We start from the raw sequence: 21902 nt of genomic DNA, 5'->3' as shown, positions 1-21902 counted from the left end.
GCTTTGCTGTCAACGAGAAGCCTAAAGCAAGAATAGTGAAATTTCAAAATCAATTACATATATTAAAAGCATAAATGCAAACTAAATTCAATCTTTGTGGGCATATTCATAAACCCCCAATTAGATGACCACGTACCAGTGTTTGCAAAGGACTCCTACCTTATTGAGCACGCAGAACAGATTTTTTAAAAAACTCTCCTAACTGATGCAGCCTTTCATACTATTAATCAATGCACTGCCTCATCCTAGAAATGCAGTGAACTGGTTCCTGAGTCCTCCCTAGAAGGACACTGCAACACAGCAACAGGAAAACTGCATTCGCACTGCTCAGTGCTTCTCACACCTCAGAATACTACTTCTTTAAATATGAAGTGATCCATCTTAATGCAATAATAATCACTTCAGAACTTCTATCCAGAAAATAAAGAAATGGGAAAAAATATAAAAACTGTTGCACATTATCAATTTTGTCTTAACATCCAGAAAATGAGATGCTGAGATACACGAAATAAAAAATGCACAATGCCCGAGTCTTTTTGTGTGATTTCTACTATGTTGCATCTCTATAACAAAACTTTAAAAGTTAATATGGTTAGTGATAGAAACCTTTATTCTCTTATTCTTACTAAAAATAGAATCCTTATATTTAAAGCATTCCACAATTTGTCTGTAATTTCCACAGTATAATATGGTAATAAACCCCACACTACTGTATGCATTGACCAAGTTAAACAGAGTACGCTCTGTATTTTTACTTACTAAAAACCGCTTATTTCACTACCACTGGCATTTTTGTAGGAGTTTATTTAAATATAATTTAAGTTCTTAATGATACAGATCTTCAAACTTTACATTATTTTTGTTCTCAGCTGCTCAGAAGAGTAACTAAATATTTTGTTATTATGTGCCCATATAGATGAGCTTTTAGGTGATACAAGGTCTTCCACACTTGCACACCAAACATGAACTACTAACCCTTACTGCAGTTAATCCACATGGTATCACAGAAAATAACATCTGAGTTGCCTGAACATAAACTAACATATAAATGTTTAATGCTGGGAAACTCTTAAAAGTTACCCAGTGTGGTTACAAATTACTTTCTAAATCATTCATACTTTTAACAAAATTTCTCCTGTTCATTCTTTCACCTCAAACTTTCACCTTTTACCACCTCCTGAACAAAACTTTCCAACATATTAAAAACAGCATGAAATTATCTGTGTATTTCAGCATGCAAAATTGGGGAAGCAATAAGAAAGCCATGAGATGATCATTCTTTAAATAAGGCACAGATCTTTTACTCCACTTTGTTTTTAAAACACAAAATTCTTTTCCACACAAACCTGAAATTTATTAATCAATATAAGCAACTGCCAGGCAGTGGCCATGCCTGGGCAGAACCATTCAGGCGTAGAGTAACAGGAACAGGAAGTTAACTCTGTTTCCACAGTTCTCAGATGAGACTGCAACCTGTGTCAGCCTCCTCACAGGAGAGCAGAGAGTGCACGCAGCAGTCAGATTACTATGCAACTGCTCATCTTTGACAATCATAGCTGATAAAACTAGTTCACACACTTCACTACATACTAAAGGAAAGATGCTGCTTATTAATGCATCTAGTGGGCTGACTCGCTGCAAGGTCATGGTAAGTGCCCTGTGCTGTTAAGTAACAGCCCAGAAAAAGAAATATTTTAAATACCAGTTGGAAAAATAAATACTTTGCTTAACAGGAGGTTTCCCTTGAATGCATCTAAATTCAGAAAAACACCTTGCCAAACCAGATGGCTATTTCACTTGTATCTTTTTACCACAGAAATACAGTTGCTGGATAGCAAAGGATATACCAAAAAAAAATTTAAAAATCACAATATGCACATACCAAATCTGCTTTACAGAAATTACAAAAAAATTTAAAAAAAAACAAAACCACCCTTACTGTAACACTGTATCTAAAGATTAAAAGAAATAAATATTTCTCAGAATGCCAAGGACAAAGAAATCCAAGTTATAAAGCTACTTGCCAAGGAAATGAAAGATTTACATGAATACTTTCAATAAACCATTATAACCATGCTTTACAAGAAACTTGCACTTCCTCTCTCTGTTTGATACTGGCTCAATTTTTAGTAAAACTGGTCCTGTTGAAATCTAAAGTCATTGCTTGAAGGTTACATTCTTGTAAAGATCATTCTGCTGTGATTTCTGTCGGGAAGTGGCTCATCGTGTATTGCAATTTGGTTCCCAGTGCTATAAACCACGGTTCAGCATCAAAATTATTACTGAAAGTGGCAGCTATTTAGAGAGGTACAAGCAAATTAGGAAGTGATAAGAATTAAAACTGTCAAAATTTCCCAGGTTTTCAAGTCACATTATTCATAAATTAAAGCAAGTACAAGGATATTCATTTTGCAAGTAAAAGCACTTTATGCTAACTGCATAAAATGATAAAAGCTAAGTCACACCACTTATCTTTTGGGAGTATTTATGACACCTGATATATATGCACAACGCATCCAACTTCAAGCGAGTATTCTGCTAAGAGCAGAATTTCCTCTTTTCTTCTCCTCCTTCCTTGGAGCAAGTCCAATAAAAAATGATTAAGATTCATGAGCCTTACTATAAAGCGCACTTACCGGTGCTGGATTGTCTTTAGCTTCCACACCAAAAACATCCCGTTGTTTCACTGTCAGCAAATCAAGACCTTCAGTATCGTTGTCATCATCATCGTCATCATCATCTTCAAAGAACTGCATGGAGTCCAAATTTGGTACCCTGCTAGGTACATGAACTTCTTTTTCCTCCTCCTCCTCAGACAGCTCTTTCAATTCATCCTCAGACTCACCACTCTCCTCAGCACTTCCACTGGAAGCAGAACATTCCTCCGTTTCTTTTCTTCTCTGCTTTTCCTTTGTTCTGTTAACAGATGTTTTTCCACTGAGATTAGTTCCACACTTCTCCACTGTTTCCTCGTTTACCAAGGTGAGGGTATTTTCATTTTGCTCTGTCTCCTCCAAGTGGTCTGTCCCATTGGCTGCCTCCAGCTGTTTCCGAACTCTTTGAAGAAATCTCACACGAGGTGCCATTGCAAGACCAAGAGATCTAAAGCATGGAATTAAACAAATAAATTAATTTAAAAGGGAGATACACAACATTTGGCTGAATTAGAAGCCCTCCTTGATGGCTCAAGTGATTCAGTTTCAATTATGACAATTCATATTGATACATTTTGATCAACACATTTAGAAAAATCTAGCATGAAAAATACATGTGAACATTGGAAGAGGAAGGAAAATGAAATAACTGAGAACTCTCAATTACAAGCTTCCCAGGAAGGAAAACAAACTTAGAAGCTGATAAATTGTAGATAAGAGCCAATTAGTTATCTGTGATTCACAATAAAACACGTGGAAAAAACACCAATGTAATCTGGTATTGAAAATACATGGATTTAATGTCAAGAACTGAGATAACACTGATCTGTCAGATGTCCTTCACTACTGGAAGCACACCTGGAGCACTATCCCCCCCTGACTTCACAGTGACTGAGAGATCAAGAAAACAAACATGGTATGGATGAATGACTAACCGCAGAAAAAGCTAGGGAAAGACATTTCTCCCTTCAAGTCAATTTCACCTGCTCCTACCTTTCTACATCAAGGCTTTAGCTCCATGGCATATGTAACTAACAGAGCCAGTAACTATTGTTTTACCCAGTTATTCATGAAAATTCAAAGTTATACTCATAAGCATTACATGAAGGGACAAAAATTGCAGAAAGAGCAAGAAATCCTGTCTAGCAACAATACTGGAGACCACTGTGTGGGAACAGATACCTTGACTCCAACAGCCCATTTGACTTCAGTAAACTTTGTCATTGTCCATTGTTATTACACCCCACTCTGACAAATCCAAATTTAAAAAAAAAGCAACGCTTCCAGAGTTCATGAGCCTTCTCATTAGGTGAATAAAAAATGTGAGGTGACACTGGTACTGGTGCAAGGAAGACACAGAGAACCCATGATACAGAACTGAACACAGTACTTGGTGCTTGTACATACACTTAACAAAGGAATAAAGGATATAACCAACTACATTGGCTACAAATATACACAGGCACCCACACCTGTAAAAGACAAGCCTCTTTCAATTCAGAACATGCACAGCTATACACCACCTCTCCTCTCAATGATGTTCAAGTAGATAGCATTATTTCTTCTTTTCACTACACAGCCTCTGAGAGGAACCTGAGTTATAGCACAGGAGAAATATCTAATCCATACTACCTGGCAGAAATGTCATTATAAACAGTCCATGAAGCACCCAAAGATACTGCAGAGCAGCAAGAGTGCACTGTAGGCCCTGGAGACCCTTGAACTTTTAATAGTAGCCAGTGGGACAGGGTAGTCAAAAGGAGTACCCTGCTTAAATAACAAACAAAAAAGCCCCAAATGTAACCACACCTGTGGTTAAACAGGGCACTTTTGGTACCAGCCACAGGTTAAAACACTGAAAAGCAGACACAACCCCAAAAAGCAATCCACACTGTTAAGATAAAGAATAAATCTTCCAACAAATAAAGTTTATTTTTAATGTAAAAATTTTGGTTTAGTGTTTCTGATAATTCAGCACTGTTCCACGTGCAACTAACAGCAGTAACAAAGAAAACAGAATTTTATGAAAAAGGATCAAAGGAAGTTCTTATCCAGTGTATTTTGCACATTTACTGACAGTGCATTGCTGAGAGGATAACTCAACACCGTTGGGAACTGAAATTGGAGCAACTAGCAATCTTAAACTTGTTTTACTGTTTGACAGCAAACACTAATTACCTTTGCAACGAAATGATGTGTTCAAGTTTGGCCTATTGACTAGCTGTAATGGAAATAACCAAACAGCAGATGTAATGTTTCACTGCGGCAGCTGGAAGCCATTCAAACCTGGAACTGAGCCTTAACACCAGGCACAGTAAAACCCACATCAAGAGATTGCTGCATTCAATCTCTTCAGCAAGGGGATCGAAGTTGCAAAAATCCAATCCTTTGCAAGAGAAACGCTTTTTTGCTTGTCCAGATTTCACATTATTCTACATAAAGTATTGCTGTCAAGTGTTGACAAAGCACTGCAAGCAGCAATAATGTATGGCAACTACACAATCAAGTGTTCACTTCTCTTTCTCAAGCAGACACACACAAGGTATACAGGGTTGAAAACTCTGATTTTATCAGACCTTTTCTTCTACGCCTCCAGAGCTAGCATCAAAGATCAGAAACACACATGCAGAGAAAAGTCGGACAAGGTGAAAAACTAATCTCTGTTCAGCAAAAGTTACAAAACAGAGAGAAGGAGCAGCCCATGATGTGGACAAGACTACACCACAGACTTTTTTTTCATTCAAATATTAAATTCCACTTTCCAGACTGCTGTACTGCACTGATGTCTTACTTTAATAATTGAATAAAATTATTTGTCAGTCAGTCTTGGCAGATTTTTCTACACTGTTTAACAAGCCTACCAAAAAAACCAGTGCTATCAGAATTCAAAATACTTTTGAACCAAAAGAATTCAGACATAAGGGAGAGAGAAGGTCAAATTTATTCGGTAAGACAATAATAGTAGACAAGCTTAGCCAAAGTGTGTGCGAACAATCCCCCAATACTTTTAGTTACATAAATTCTCAAACAAATGTCAGCATTTTGGCCCATTATTGCCTCTTTTTCATAGTATATTCCAAATGGAGAAAAATCTGGGACAAACAATCGGGACATTCTACTACTGCTAAAAGCTTCCCCATATTTTAAGATTTGACAATTCCTTCAGAAACTATCTCTTAATCATTCGCAAAATCTATAGTTCAGTCATCCTGAAACAACTCAATGTATGAACCAGATTTCATAAACTAGAAAGGGTATAATTAGTTTTCAATAATTCATTAGATGCCACTCAGACCACAATCCTACTATGACTGAAGTTACAGCTATGTTTTTATTTTAGTGCTACCATTTCAGACACTCATCCGGAACAAGAAATGTGCAGGATTTTCTGATAAAGACAAAAAGCAGGTAAGTTATTTAGTGAGATTTCATAAACCCTAGCAGACAACACTGAAAACACACTAACACTACAATGTAGTCCTCAGACTATGGTAACCTTTAAATGGCTACATAAATTCAGCTGACAAACCAAATAATCCTGTTTCATGTTTTGGTGAATGCAGTGACTTCTTAAGAGCAAGCTCTTCTAGAAAGACATTTGAAATCAGCTTCTAAAGGCAATACTGAAACCAAGGGAGTACTCTGCTACTATAAGTCAAAGTACAGCTGACAGTTCTACTCCTCAACTGAAACCAAGGTGGCCAGACATCAGCATTCCCTAACACTGATCAGGGAATGCATAGAGTAACTAAACAAATGACCTACAATACTCAAGTACCTTTCTTAATTTAGTAACAAGTTCACAAGGACTTTCAGTAAATACGTTAAAAGAGTAAAACTGGAAAGAAATAACACTGTATGGCTTTAAGGAGAATATCACTTTTGTTTCTAGTGAATAATGAAGATCAAACATTAATAAACATTTTTTAATGCATTTAAATGAACGGTGTAACAGGCTTAAAATACTGCCTCCTCTAAGGTTTATTAATTGCGCTTATACAAGGCTTTGACTGTGTTTACATTAACATGGTTGCTTTACTTTGCCTCTACTTGAATGAGAGAAAAGCTGGACATCTCTCAACTCTTTAGAAAGATCAAATCTTAGACACTCGAAGCAAAATCTACCCTTGCAAAAAACAAATATAAGAACAGTAAAATCTTCACATTTTTAAGTGTGACAAATGCTCCTTATCTGCTCCTAAAAGATTTCTAGTCCTTTTTAAGATATGAGCCAGCTGTAAAGAATCTGAGGTCACATCTGCCGTACTGCTGCACAACAATTTTACACAAGTTACTGATTCAGCCCCACATTAACTTACTACATTTACTAAATATAGACATATTCCTTCAGTGAACTTCTTCAGAATGATTTGAACACATAAAAACACAGCACAGAGATTATTTTTACTGTAGAACAGGTTCAGACAAAGATTTAAAATAGGTTGAAAAAGGTTAAATACTCCCAGAAGCTATTTCAAGAAAACAAATACGTATTACTTGCCTTGCAATATATGCTACATCCACATTTAACATTTAAAATGTTTTCAGAAGACAGTATGAGCAACCGTTTGAAAACAGGAGAACTCACATCAACTGAAATGACACAAATCCGAACTAACAGGCTTTCCAGATGGTCTGATTAATAACCAAAATGAACAGAGAAATTGCTTTTGCTGTGCTATTTACCAGCCAGCTTTATTCCTCTACATTAAGGAGCTCAAATGCCTGGTACTCCTATTAACAATCATGAGGGCCAAGCTATTGAGAAGCAAAGAGAAGGAGAACAAAGACGACATCATGGTCGCAGTCTAATAATTTAGAAGACCAAGATGTGGTCTTCCTTACAAAAGGAAAAGGAAGCTCCACACTGCAGTTCCAAACCCTGGTGGCCCCTTGGTACCTGAGCCACCCTGACACCTGCTCAGAGGGCAATATAGCAGAGCACAAGCAACAAGGTTTTCTAGAGTGCATTTAAAACCCTTTCTCCAAGTTAGCTGGCTTAGCCAACTCTGATAGGCACTCTACTGCAACTGCTACTCACGCATATGCAAGTACATTCACTTCTAAAGTGAATGAAGGTCAATAGCCAGCTTGGCTGCAGAATGAGAAAAGATAGCTCAAGATCCTAGAAGAAATGAGGATGATGACTAAGAGAATAATGACCCTGGACTTTGAAAGAGGAGACTGCAGCTTATTCAGAAAGCTGTGTGGCAAAACTTTACAGAAGTAGTTACAGAAGCTCAGGAAGGGGCAGGTGGATCTCCAGGTGGCTGAGGGGGAGTTCAGTGAGAAACACCCAAACTCTGGAGGTGACTGGAGGGAATGCTGGGGTCTGTAGGAGCAATAACATGCAAGGCTGAGATTAACCAGGTAACAGCATGAGAAATTTTAAGTCTTGTTACAGGTGCATGAAGACTGGAAACAACAGGGGAAAAGTAATTAGGAGCCATCTTTTTAGTTAAGAGATTGGCATGTAGAAAAGTAAGTATAAGGACAGCAAGAAGGAGAGCCAAGAACCAACAAAGGGATGACAAGACGTGGAAAGCCTGCAATGGGCACAGCCTGAGGACAAAACAGACAGCCCTGCACTCACTCACAGCAGCCAGAGCACGGTAACAAATGAACCTCCTGCCCTGACCATGCAGTAAGGGTCAGGCCAGGCATGGGGATGAGGGTGTAGTGGGTGCTTTCCCTGGATAGTGAAAGGACAGACAGATGTGGACAGATGGATCATGTCTTCTGCTACCACCCATTTCAGTCCTGACAGCACCTGCAGCTACCTACTGCTTTTTCATACTGATCTGCAAGCAAAACTATCTGGATACTAAGGTATGTGTATCAGACATTTTCCCAATAATTTGGCTTCAACTTGTTTTATTTATTCTCTGTGTACCAATAGAGGTAGAAACAGAAAAATATGCTGCATTTCTCCTGAAAGACATGACGACAGTCACAGAGGAAATTACCTTCCTTGGCAGCCCCTTGGAACTGTGACTAACTTGCCTACCCAGCACGCTCACCTGTTAAGATCTGCCCCTGGAGAACAGAGCGCATATATGCGTTAGCAGTTAGCTGTTGGGGTCCCTCCCCTGCCATGTAGCCCTGGGAGAGGGGCCCTGAGGGCACAGACACGGGGCTTCCCTGCCCCTGCTCAGCCTCGTTCCCATTGGTTGGTTTGTGTTCCCTGCGCGGGCAGAAGGACCCTTGGTCCCGTGACTTGAACAGTTCCTCGGCAGAGCTCCGGCCATGCAGCTGGAGAAATAAACATCTCTGAAACATCTAGCAAGAATCTGTCTGTCCATATATATTTCCTTTCCACGGGACTCCTGGTTTGATATATGCGTGTTGCAGGATCCCCACTGCAACATAATGGTGGAGAATGCGGGCAGAGGCATCCCCGATCCCTAAGCGACTGATTTGTGTGAGTAAACCCTGGGAACTTTGGATTCCTCTTCTTGGTTTTGCTTTGCTATTCCATATCTAAACTATGGAGGAACCGTGGGAAGACTCTTGGCTCTCAGAGCCGCATATGGACATTTATCTTAAACTTAAAATGATTCTTGAACAACGATTTGTGAATTTTAGCTTGATTCAAGCTCAAAAAGAACTGAAACACTTCCTGGCATGGTTGTTTAAGAACTTTTTCTATGTTTCTTGGGATTTAATTCTTACCAAGGGCTTTTGGAAAACCGTTTGGACACAGTTAATATTGGAGTCAAAATATATGCCGATGGAAGAATATTTTCGTGAATATTATTTAATTACCGAGACTGTTGAGCAATGTCAGCTGTGTCCTGGCGAAGGGAAGCCTGGCGCAGGGAAGCCTGGCGCAGGGACCGTGCGGCCCAGGCCACGTGCACCGAGCGCTCTGCGAGCAGCAGCGAGGCAGTTCCCGCGCGCGGGCGGAGCCAAGCGAGCCGCAGTGTCGGTGGCGGAGCGAGGAGCGGCGGGAGCAGCGGGACCCGGCAGTGTCTGCCCAGCCCTGCGCAGCGCGTGGTGGAGCGAGCCCCAGGAACGCTCGACCGAGAGGGGTGGCGTGTGGGCGGCGGCGGTCGGCGATGGCGGTGGAACGGAGCTGCGCCCAGCCGAGACGCACGCTGGAGCGGAGCGCGGGGGAGTCGTCGCTCGGGGGCCCGGCCGAGATGTGGGTGCAGCGCCTGGCATCGGCAGCGAAGCTGCGACCAGAGGAGGCGACGCACGGAGAACTGAGCGGCGCGGCCCAGCCCGGCCCGCGCAGCCCCGAACGCGACCCCGGGAAGAGCGCGCAGGCACGAGCAGCCCCGACAATTCCAACACGGGAGCGACCGAAGGAGAGAGCAAAGACGCAGCGAGACAGAAAACAGCAGCCACTCGGAAAAAGGAAAAGATCATAGTAACTAAGATCTTAGGGATAGTAAAATGGTATAATGTTAAGCAAAATTAGGGTTTTATAACAAGGTGTGACAACCAGCAAGACATATTCGTGCATAGAACTGCTATTAAAAAGAATAACCCTGAAAAATGCATCCCAAGCTTGGGAGATGGAGAGGTGGTGGAATTTAATATTGTACTAGGGAGAAAAGGGTTACAAGCATCGCAGGTCACTGGGCCTGATGGTGTTCCTGTAAAAGGCAGTATATATGCAAAAAATCGTAGTCATGTTAGACAATATCTCCATTGTAAACCCCCCCTACAGTCTCCCTTTCCTAATCCCACCTCTCCCTTTTACCCTATGTCCTATTACCCCCAGTGTATTCCCAATCCGTTTTTTCATCCATGGTTTCCTTCACAAAACCATGCTTTTGCCAACTGTTTCCCCAAAAATCCCTTTCCAATGCCAAGTGGGGGATGAAAAGGAGAAGGGAAGAAGTTAAACCCTCTCCTGCCTCAGTTTCCCCACAAAGCATGCTCAGAGAGTTCTGTCTCCCTTCCGTCAGCCCTAAGATGTTCCAGAGAATCTGTTTGGACATTTAAAGACTCAGGAGGGTGGCTTGTTTTGTCTTGAAACTGTTCTTGTTATGTTTATCCAGTTGTTTTCATTCTCCTTTTATTAAAATAAAACGGGTGAGCTGTTGGGGTCCCTCCCCTGCCATGTAGCCCTGGGAGAGGGGCCCTGAGGGCACAGACACGGGGCTTCCCTGTCCCTGCTCAGCCTCGTTCCCATTGGTTGGTTTGTGTTCCCTGCGCGGGCAGAAGGACCCTTGGTCCCGTGACTGGAACAGTTCCTGGGCAGAGCTCCGGCCATGCGGCTGGAGAAATAAACATCTCTGAAACAGCTATCAAGAATCTGTCTGTCCATATATATTTCCTTTCCACGGGACTCCTGGTTTGATATATGCATGTTGCAGGATCCCCACTGCAACAGTTAGCGAAATAAAGTGCCTGAGAAGGAAAATATTTCAAAACACTGCCTCCTCTCTAGGAGACCAGACTAAGTAATTATTCCTTTTCACCCTGTTGTTTGTTTACATTTTCTTATGTTTCCAAAGCTGTCCTTTGCAATTAAAAGACAAATTTCTCTTTTTATTTTCTCCTTCATCAGACTTAAAGGCTGCCTATGTTAACACAAGGCCTACACAAGTCTTCCTCCAGCAAATTATTCTTGATAGCAATTTATAATGAGGATACTGGAGAGAATAGTAATGTACCATGGCTTAAAGGCGATCAATTACTAAAATAGATTTGTGTTTATGTGTCTATATGCTCATATAGACATGCACACATATTTTTTATATTTTTTGTTTTATATATATAATATATATATACATAATCTTATATAACACATTACAATGAAAAAGACTTGCTTTTCTGCAGACTCAGTCCATAGAGTTTAAGAGAATCTCAGTGCACAGACATGCCAAGCAGCAGAGCAATAGGGAATGTGGGCAACAGCCTGGAATGCAAACCTGACAGGGGCATTAAGCAGCCTATTTTTTCTGCAGGATTTTTAGTGGACTAACATCTACCAAGCCAGCAGTAAATCTCCACAGAAAGACTAAAGTACTTTTCAGAAAATGCACACAGAAGGTAAAGGGAAGAAAGGATTCTCATTTCAGGTTTTGCCGTAAGTTTGTGTGCAGAATGTAAACCAAGGTCGCTTCTCAATGCAAAATTCAAACATACCAGACTTTGAGGAACATTCATACAAAGGAAGATAACTGATCCATGTATCAGTGGCTGTGCACTGAATTGAAAGCTAGGGATCTGCAGGGTGTATTTAGGTAGACTAGCAGTCTGGAGAGAGGGGAAGAAGAGGGCCAACAAACTAGAACAGAATCTCCAAATTATCTCCCAGATTTATTACCCTCTGACTTTTGATTATACTGCCACATATTTCACAGCCTTGACTAAACCTCTCCTACTCTCCCCGAACAACTGACTGGTTTCTTGCATTTTATTACAGGAATGACATTAGTAGCTTTCCAAACCTGGGACTTGGAATTATTTTGAGGAAGGTCCAAATCCTGGCACACCTGAGAAGACCTGAGAAGAACAGAACTGTAGACTACTCTGACTATAGATATTAGATGGCACACCATGCTGAAATCCAGAAAGAGGCAGTGGGGTTCTGAAAATTTAGCATTACCACCACCTGCTAGTTGGTTTCTTACACTAGTTGCATTTGTGTGATTATCCCTCTCAGCCCCAATCCTCTGCTGCTATTCCTTACATTCATAGCACAGTAAGACCTACAACAGATTTTAAAAACGCTGACAAACAACACAGAAGGGGCAGGCATTGCATGGAGCAAAAATTTTTGAGCTTATGCTAGTTCTCCTTTTTCAAAATGTCTCAGTCCATGAAGTTAAAAAGCATCTTTTATAATAGGCTTATGTATCTTAAAAAACATAATCATGTTAATGGCAGCACAGCACAGGAAGACCAGGTGTTCCAGAATCTAGTAATTTGTCCCATTTTAGTTCATTATGCCATGTGCTAACAAGTTAGCTTTCTCTGTCTGAAATTCCACACATATCAAATCAATTTACTATATACCTTTGAACACCTTCCTGTTCCCTTATGACTACCCGATGCTCCATGAGATTTCAAAAACTTCACATCTTAAAACAATTTCAAGGGGCTGTCATCCGTAAAGTCAACCTGTCAAAATTAATTTCCCTCCCATACAAAATGTAGAATGATTCACATATATGTACAAAAATAGACAGCCAAATAGACACTATACAGTCTAGTGCAGATGTTTCATCTTTACTAAATGCACTGAATCTTCTGAAAAGTAATTTATGGCCAAGGAGGAATGTCCCAACCACACTCAAAATTAGACTGCAATACATCATCTTTAGATACTCCGATTTCTTGTTAAACAATACACTTTACGGGTTGATATTTCGCTATGAGGCCGAAGGACAAGTCTAGGGGGGAAAAAAACCACCAAAACATTATTCTCTATCCTTTTACTTCAGAAGTTATGTCTTCCAGTGTATATAGCAAATGTAACTTTTGCTCTAAGTTATTTCTCTGTACGGCAATATATTGTCTTTACACATAATTTCCATTTAGAATGCCCTTGAAAATATGCAAAAGCTCAGCATGAATACAAAACTAAATACACTAGAAGACTGTCCAATTCTGTGTGTTAACACAATCACAAGAGCTATTTAAAGACTGTAAAACTTCTCACTATACAGCTTTCATATTTTATGTTGACCATACTTACAGGGCATATTCTGCTAGAGGCAATTTGAAAACATCGAATACATCCTTGTTCTTCATTAAGTACACTGAACGCAAGTAGGATACAAAACACTGAAAGAAAAATAAAAGTATTCAACAAAAAAAGACACCATTCAATTACCAACACAAGAAACAACATAAACACAAAATAGAATTTCACTATTAGGTAGTCTAACACTGATTGCAGACTGAAATTCTTTTCAAAATACTCATCAGACAAAATTTATCGCTACTACGGAAGTGAAGCAACTTCAAGTACTTAAATACTCCATTACATTCACATAGGCTGAATTGGCTAAATTTCCCAACAGTGTGTCATGTTATATTTTCCTAGAAAGAAAATAAGACAGATTAGTCAGAAGGAAACATCACTGATTTGATTTGATTTTTTTCTCCTAGCTTTTATGAATGTTGTTATGCTATTCTGATACCTGAATTATGTGGAACTTAGAACAGACTTTGTTGCTATCAACCTGAGGTGTCCTGACTTAATCTTAGCCACAAGCAGAAAGTTATTCAACTCAATATAGCTGTCTTTCACTGTGGTCTAAGATGAGTCATATTACCTTACATTTACCATCAGCTCATCACATGCACAAAGACAATGAATGCAAGTCAGCTGACCAAGACAAATTCACTACACAACATCTACTAAGACCAGTTCAAGGTTGAAATATCAGTTAATCAGAGACTTTCTCAAAAAAAACTGGAAGCACTACATAAGAGAATAACTTAATCTTGCGTTGCATTTTCCTGCCATCCTTCCCAAAACGAAAGATTCTTATTCTTCTCATGCTTCTTTTACATAGTCTAGTTCTACCCAGCAGCAGCAGCATAAATACTGGAATATTTCAAGTATCAGAAAAGATCCTTGGGTTTCTGTTGTTCATAACCTAATTTCTAACATGTGCCAAAACTCCTACCATGAGGCTTAAACCATCAAACACTAGTAACAACAGCAAGTTACGCTCACAGAGTTACATTCAAGCATCCTATAATCACATCCTTCTTCTGCTATGTACAGGCATCTGTTGGAGAAAACTACTGTATTAATAATTCACGTGGAATTTAAAAAAAACCACCTATTTCTTGTTAACCTCAGATAGAGGAGCAAAGACCCAACAGCCAGGAGCATTGATGTCTTACAGGAATTCTTTAAATACTTGTAAGAGAAAAAACACTTCCAAAGGTGAAATGAAAGGTAAGACAGTAAATTAAGCAATGTTATAAACTCATTCTTTTCTCCTCAGTAAACTGAAATAAAAACTATTAATTGTAAGGTATGTAGAGCTAAGAGATATACTTTTCAAGCTGCCCATTACTTCACTATAAAAGTAAATTTTCATTTGCTTGTTTTTCCTAATGCTAAGGGTTTTTTGGGTAAAGCTTCCTTCCTGACTATGTCTTTCAATTAATTTTAGCTGTGGAAAATGTGAGCTCAATTCATTCAGCTTCTACCAAGATTGAGATGTAGAATAAAACACTTCTTTGCTCACATTAAATTATTAATCCTTTAACAAAGGTAATTAGAATGTTTAGGAAAAGGCTTCAGATTTGACAGATCTTAATTATCTATTGTTGTCTAGCAAGTGACAAAAATCAATGAAAGCCTCTTTTTTCTCTGCAGTGACAGATGGAAAAAAGCAGGTTAAAAAAGAAGTATCCTTCCTGTGAATCAGATTTGCAGGTATGAAGACCTACATGAGTCACTACTTGCTACAGGGTTTAAATCTCATTATGTCTGTTGGATAACTTATAAAGCCATCCACTTACTTTACTAGTATATATTTGGTGCACATGGTCGAGAAATTAACAAACTATAAAGGGCAGAAAGAACACACCTTTTGCATGCTTATCAAGCCCTACAACGACTAAGAATGAAACACCGAACAATTGCATAGAAGACTTGTTCTACTTTACAAGAAGAGAAATCACGCTATTTACTTTGATTTTTTTATTTGATTTCAGTGTCTTCAACTTCCGTCTAAAATTCTGTCATCTCAGTTGGATTTTATTCAGTTCTCCTAAGACTTCATTAGTCTGCACACACACTGCATCTGAGAGAGAACAAGTTTAGTCAGTCTGAACTTTTTCCCTGCTATCAACTGCTGTTGTCCTCTGCCATATCTGCTGTTTGATTTAACTTTCAAGGCTTTTTTTAAATGACTGAACATTGCAAAAAATATTATATGCATTAATTTCTATGGAAAATATGGTTATGGTTGGGCATCATAAACATATTACAGTTCTACTGCAGTAGTAGCTACAGGCCCCCAAAACCACTGGAGATTATTGTACAAGTACCAGAAATACATAAGGAAAAAGTATCACGCTCTATGAATTTACTACCTTTAAATTTTGATTTATTTATCTATTTCTTGGGTAACTGTTTTAAGTACTAAAATGCACACAATTCAGCTGATGTGCCGTTTTGACAAAATTCAAAACTAACAGGGTGTGACTGGAATCTCAGGCTGTAACATCCTGCACATCCCTCTGGGCGTGATGAAGAATTCAATGGACAGACATCACTTCAGTGCCACAGTAACATTTGAATTAGCAAGAAAAAGAAGATTCTTTTTTTAAACTGTTTTCCAGAACTGGCTGAACTGATATATTAAATATTAAAATTACAAGAAATGCCAAAAGGCAGCATCAGTCCATGAGAAGAACTGCAAAGGTTTCAAAGGAGCCCCAGTCTGATTCAAACTGTCTTTCCAAGTAATAGCAAGGGAACCATGTCCTACCAAACGAACCATGAAGTTTGTTGAAGCAATTAGCAATCGAGAACTTTCTATTTTCAAACAAAGTAAAAGTACCTCAAAGTAAATCAACAAGCTTAAGAGGACACAATAACTTAGACCTCATGCCCTCAACACACGATGGTAGACTGCCATCCTATCTGGACTTCTGTGCATAGCTGTGCTGTTTCATTGCTATCTCACCCATTCAGGTACGGAATTTATTTTTTTCTTACACTACAAATGTCAAGAACTTGGTAGCTTGCAACAGATAGGCTAGACAACATAACACCCATGCCTCCGAGAAATTCAGCACTTCAGATAAGGATCCAAGGTCAGGATTTCATTTGCATTAATTTTAATGCTTTATTTACACTGACATGGTAAGACTACTTGGCATGTTTGCATAGTACGTCTGAATATTTGTAGTTAAACTTTATTAAGGAGGGACACTTCCATGATAAACCACTTGTCCGTACTTCAAGTTTTACAAAAACTGAATGTATTTACAGCTTGCCTGCAACAACACTGCTCTTCTATCAATAAATTTAAAACTGCAACAAAAATAGCTTGAAATGGTAATTATACAGCAATTAGAATTTTTCAAAACAAATTTAAGTTTTTATCTGTAACACTGACAGACAGCCCATGTTTGAATTTATTCTTGGCCTATTTTGAAACTTTATCATTACTTTCTTCTGCTCAATTCAGAATGATCCTTCTCTCCCTTTTAAGAGATCTTAAAAAGCCAAAGCCGGAAACAGAAGTTTGTTAATGTTTTCATTCCAAGTAAGACGATGCTGGATTCCTCCTACTCTCATCCTCCCCCAGCCAGCTGCTCTGTCACTTCTGACATAAATTGGTGAAACTGCAACTTCCCGTGGCAGCTGGAGGTGATCGTGACACCTCACCAGTGCCTCTGGCCTGTGCAGCGCCAGGATGCCGCTTACGCTGACATTCCACATTGCTACAAGCAACGCTTCATGCACTACAAAAACCTGGAATACCTGAAAGCCAAAAATAGTTTTCAAAAGCATTCCCTTGGAACATTGCCTTGGAAATTTTATTCACAAAGCTCCCACTGAGTTCCCCAGGCACTTTGATTTAAATCTCCTTGTTTAGGAAAGTAAGAACGACATTCCTCTGACTCACTAAGCGTCCCTACTGCAGGCATCCAAGCTAGGTCACATCACACAGCCTACCTCTGCAGCACAAAGAAACCACCATTCATCCATCCATCCCAAAGGGTTTTCAAGGTATCTGTGTCAGGAGGCATTTGTAGAAGTGCTTATTCCGCCCTATCACCTATAAATGAAAGTTCAGGCAGACTAACTGACAGAGGATATCTGCAGCTAGGTGAGATGAATCTCAAGTGTTTTAAATATGTCAACTTTGACTCATTTTATGTCCCAGTTCAACAGAAAGGTTGAAATTCTTGGTTTCTCTAAGCTTTCACAATCCTGTTTTCATTTCACCCTACTACTCAAGTTTACTAGTATACCTTCAAGTGTTACTAATCCCCACACTGGCTCATACAAATAAAAAGTTATTAACACAAATACAGAATCTCTGCAATCATATATTTCTCAGGCTTTGGCATTTCTGGATTTCTCACCATGTGGCCTTTGGCTGTACTCTTTTAATTTGACCTACAAATATAAGAAAAAATTACATGAAAGATTTGCCTATTATCCTTCTGTGTTTCCCTGCGTCTCAATTTGAGCTTTTGATTTTGTATAGTTTTCAAGAGACTTGATACAACTACAGACTTCATAGGCTAATGATATACACAGTTCAAAAACAAAACAAACAAAACAACAACAACAACAACAACAACAACAACAACAACAACAAAAAAAAGCCAGGAAAAAACCACACAACAACAACAAACCAACCAGCCTTGGAAAACCAACACATTGCAGTGCTTCAATAAAGCAAGTAGTAAGCTCTATTCCAAAGAGCTCATGACCTAAAAATATTATAAAACCAGGGAAAGGTCAGCAAACATGTTTAATGATGGCAAGAGGCAGCACAATTTCCAGGAATGTTTCACAGGCCACCTTTCACAGAAAGTGTCTTTTACAACCAAGCTCATTCTCATCAAGGAACCTACTTAGTCATTTGAAGTTTCCCTTCCAGTTTTCCCCAAACCTGATAAAAACTTGGTGAAATTCACATACTGTCCATAAAGTCGCCCAGCATTAACCAGCACAATAAAGAAATCTCATTCATAAACCCATTCGCATAATTCTCCATTCTACCTGGCTATTTTGCTGCTCATTTAAACCCAAACAAAAGTTAAAATGCTTTATTCAATGCATTGGATTTTACCCTGAGAAAGGACAAATTGTCACATATATTCAGGATATATGACAATAAAAATTGATCAAGGTGGGCATGTGAGGCCTACATGGTTTTGTATTTCTAACTTTTTAAGTCAAGTAGCGTGATCTGCTACTTTTAAGTAAGCTTTTTCATTAGTAGTATTATTTTGAAATTTTCTACATCAGCTTTCCAATAAACTCTCAGGGCGGTTGAAGTTGAGAAGAAACCTCAGAGACCATCTAGTCCAAGTGCGTGCTCAAGCCAAGGTCAGCTAGGGCAGGCTGCTCAGGAAGGAACCCAGTTTTTAATAACCAGCACTTGGAGACTGCACAGCCTTGGTGTGCAGCCTGTTCTAGTGTTGAACCACCCTCACAATAAAGGCTTTTTCTGGATTTAAATTGAGCTTTTTGTATAGCAATTTGTGCCTGTTGCCTCCTCTCCTGTCACAAGGCATCACTCAGAAGACTCTGGTTCCCTCTAATTTATGTTTCTCTCCTAATACAGGAAATTCTCCAAGTGCTCAAATCATCTCTGGTGGTTTTTCAGTTCCAAGCACTGCTTCTAGGGCATGTATGAGTTGGTCAGTTATTCAATCAGAAGTTCTAATTCAACTAACATGCCCCAAGAATTATAGTGTAGCAGATGACTTACCCTTTGAGCTTTCTCTTTTAAGTCCTGATCTTGAGCTAAGAAAGCTTGCATCCTCTTTTGGATGTCTGTAAGTTTTTCAGGATTAATTCTAATTAAAAACAAAAAAAAAAAAGCAAGCTTTAATTATGAGAGCATGCTAAAATAAGCACCTATTAAGTTCTCAGGAGTATCTTTGCATATTTTTCATTGTTTTATTATGCATAGAGCTATTACCACTGGAACAGCACAGAATGGAACCATATTAACAATGAAGATTACACTCCTCAAACAAATAATGCAGAAAAGACAAATAGCAGCTGTTTTATTCAGAGACAGTTTTCACTGAAGGTGGTGAAACTTCTTCCAAAGCAAAGCAGAAACTAGCAGAAAAGAACTTCTTGATTTTATAAAAATACTGCAAAAATACAAAAACAGCATAATGAATTACAGTACTACTTTATGCTGAAATAAAAGTCTTCAAAAGGAAATTGTCAGCATTTTTAAAAGCTTAAATAAGATTCATTGTGCCAGGAATACTGAAATTTAAGTACTTCTTAGAAAGAATACCAAGTGAGCAATAATAAAGGACATTGAGATTAAACAGATTTAAGAGCTTCTCAAATAAATAAAGAATATTGACTGTACTATAGAAAATGCCATTAAACCTACTAAAAAGATATACCGGTCCTCTCCCAGATTCTGAATTTTTAAACTTATTCCAGTGATACCTACATTATTGCAGGTTTATTTGCCCAGATCTCTTCTCACCTACTCCTGAGCTGCTACTGCCACCCTAGTGTATAATACAACCTAGCAAACACGGTGGGAAGTTATTCTCACTAAATATGAAAACAGGTATCAAACTTCACTCCCTTTCAATTTCTTCACTCTGTTCAGATACAGCCAGGGCAAAACTACAGTGTATACAAGCACTGTTTAGCTGCAGTTTTAGTGAAAGATCAAAAAACTTGAGTTCCAGTTTCCAGACAACACACAATTGGCTCTAAAAGTGTAAAGACATAAGAAAGAAAAAAAGAAGCATGAAAAATTGAGTGGGGGACAAACCGACCAAAAAATCTTTGGAATATAATGATAGAAAAAGTAAAGAAGGAATAGCATGAGTTATAAAAAAATTAATATGAACATCAGTAATAAGTCCAGAAAAGTAGTGGATTGCTGCTAAGTTATGGGAAAGCTGTTAAGAGATGACCCCAAAGCCCTTAAATTAGCCAGTGCCTTTTCTCCTTGTCTTCACTCAAAGTGGCAGCTGCAATCAGTCAGCTAACAACAGCTACAGCACAGTGCAAGCTCACACCAGAATCACAAATCATGGGCGACCAAGTACTCAGATAAATCAGCTGGGTCAAAATAAATTTGCTCCATAGCAACTAGAGAAAGTAAAAGCACTTTGAGTCATAGTTGTATCTAATCTTAAGAACTCATCTGAGATGAGGGAAAAAAAGTCCTATCAGACAGGCCAGGCAAATACAGTGCTCATATTCAAAGGGCACAAAAAGGAAGTTAAACAATTAACTTTTTCTTGATACCAAAAAAAACAATTTGTAAGGACCTAAAGAAAATAAGCAAATACACAACAGCTAACACAGCTTAGTCAGAAGCAAAATATGATTCATCAGTTTGATTATCCTCCATAGCAGCATTAACAGGTCTTAAGAATGGGAAAGAAACAGCAGACGTCGTATCTGGTGTCAGGAAAGCATCTGGCAGTTGTACATTCTCATAAAATAGGGAAACACGGTTTATGTGAAATCTTCAAGTAATGCAAAAATGGCCTTGGAGCAGTACTCAAAGAGTAGCTGAGACTGCCAACTACTCCCTGCTGCCACTGTCAAACTCAAAATGCTTACCAAGTTCCAATTCTCACCTGGACATGCTATTACTCATTATTTTCTATGACTTGATTACTGTAGGAATATGATTCATTATTTATAAGAGACTATATGTCATTGAGGCTCCAAGCATAACAGACAACAATTCTAGAAAAAATACAGCAACATTTTGTAGACTGCATATAAATTTTGAGTAATTTGATTGAAATTTGCAAGAAAAGGGTTTGAAAAAGACAAAACCCACAAGATACTTCACATTCAAAAGCATGGCTAGATAATGTGGTATAAATCTAAGCAATGTCAATTAAGAACATGGTACCCCAGGCACATTTTGAGCTTATGTGTTTGTTAATGAATGAGCAAATTTGCAACACCTGAATATCAAAAAAAAGAGGAATAGTACTGGATTCTCTCTTCTCCAACACCGTACCATGGCAGTCACCCACTGTCATCTTCCTCTACTGCTGGGATTCAAAAAATGAGAAAGCTGGTGATTGTTAAATTGGACTTTGGCTTTAATGAGTTTGTATGTTATTTCTTTCTAAACAAATAAAACCCTTTACAATAAATTGTATACATGTGACTATTAGGAGACACAAACGTAAAAGCTAAACACTTAAATGAATTACCATAATTTATAAGCTTGCCTAAATGCTAAGGACCAGTGAGCTAAAACCAACCATAGAAGGGGATTTTATAACATTGCCATTTTAAGTAGGCTGGTTATTTCTTCCTCTGTGATCATGTATCTTACCTTTAAGAAGCAGTACAACTTTCTGAAGCTACAGTTTCGCCTACCAGTTGCATAAATGCCACACTTGACTTGTCATGATGGAAACACAAACTCAGCTTGCTTGGCCAATCTCCAAATTTCCCCATTGATACACAGCTTGATTTCCTCTCATTTTCCCTGGTTTTAATACTAGGATACAAGCACTGTTTTAACTAGACATTGTCTTTTCACCACTCCTCTCCAAAGCAGAATTTAAGCAAAAAGACCAGCGACCACCTAAGAGACCCTGCTGCCC

The 21902-nt window shown here is 38.8% G+C and overlaps 1 protein-coding gene across 1 annotated transcript in view; it reads right to left on the bottom strand.

The window, feature by feature from the left end:
* Positions 1 to 21902, bottom strand: part of DDX10 (DEAD-box helicase 10) — a 178229-nt gene that overhangs the window by 118625 nt on the left and 37702 nt on the right. Inside the window, exons 11-13 of the mRNA XM_032099331.1 lie at positions 19046 to 19133; positions 13312 to 13400; positions 2637 to 3102 (exon numbers count right to left, since the gene is read on the bottom strand). Of these exons, the coding sequence (XP_031955222.1) occupies positions 2637 to 3102; positions 13312 to 13400; positions 19046 to 19133 (643 nt within the window). The remainder of the gene's footprint in view (positions 1 to 2636; positions 3103 to 13311; positions 13401 to 19045; positions 19134 to 21902) is intronic.

The sequence above is a fragment of the Corvus moneduloides genome, chromosome 2 (genome assembly GCF_009650955.1).
Source record: "Corvus moneduloides isolate bCorMon1 chromosome 2, bCorMon1.pri, whole genome shotgun sequence".
Lineage (NCBI taxonomy): Eukaryota > Metazoa > Chordata > Aves > Passeriformes > Corvidae > Corvus > Corvus moneduloides.
This window is presented reverse-complemented; position numbering and strand designations above follow the sequence as displayed.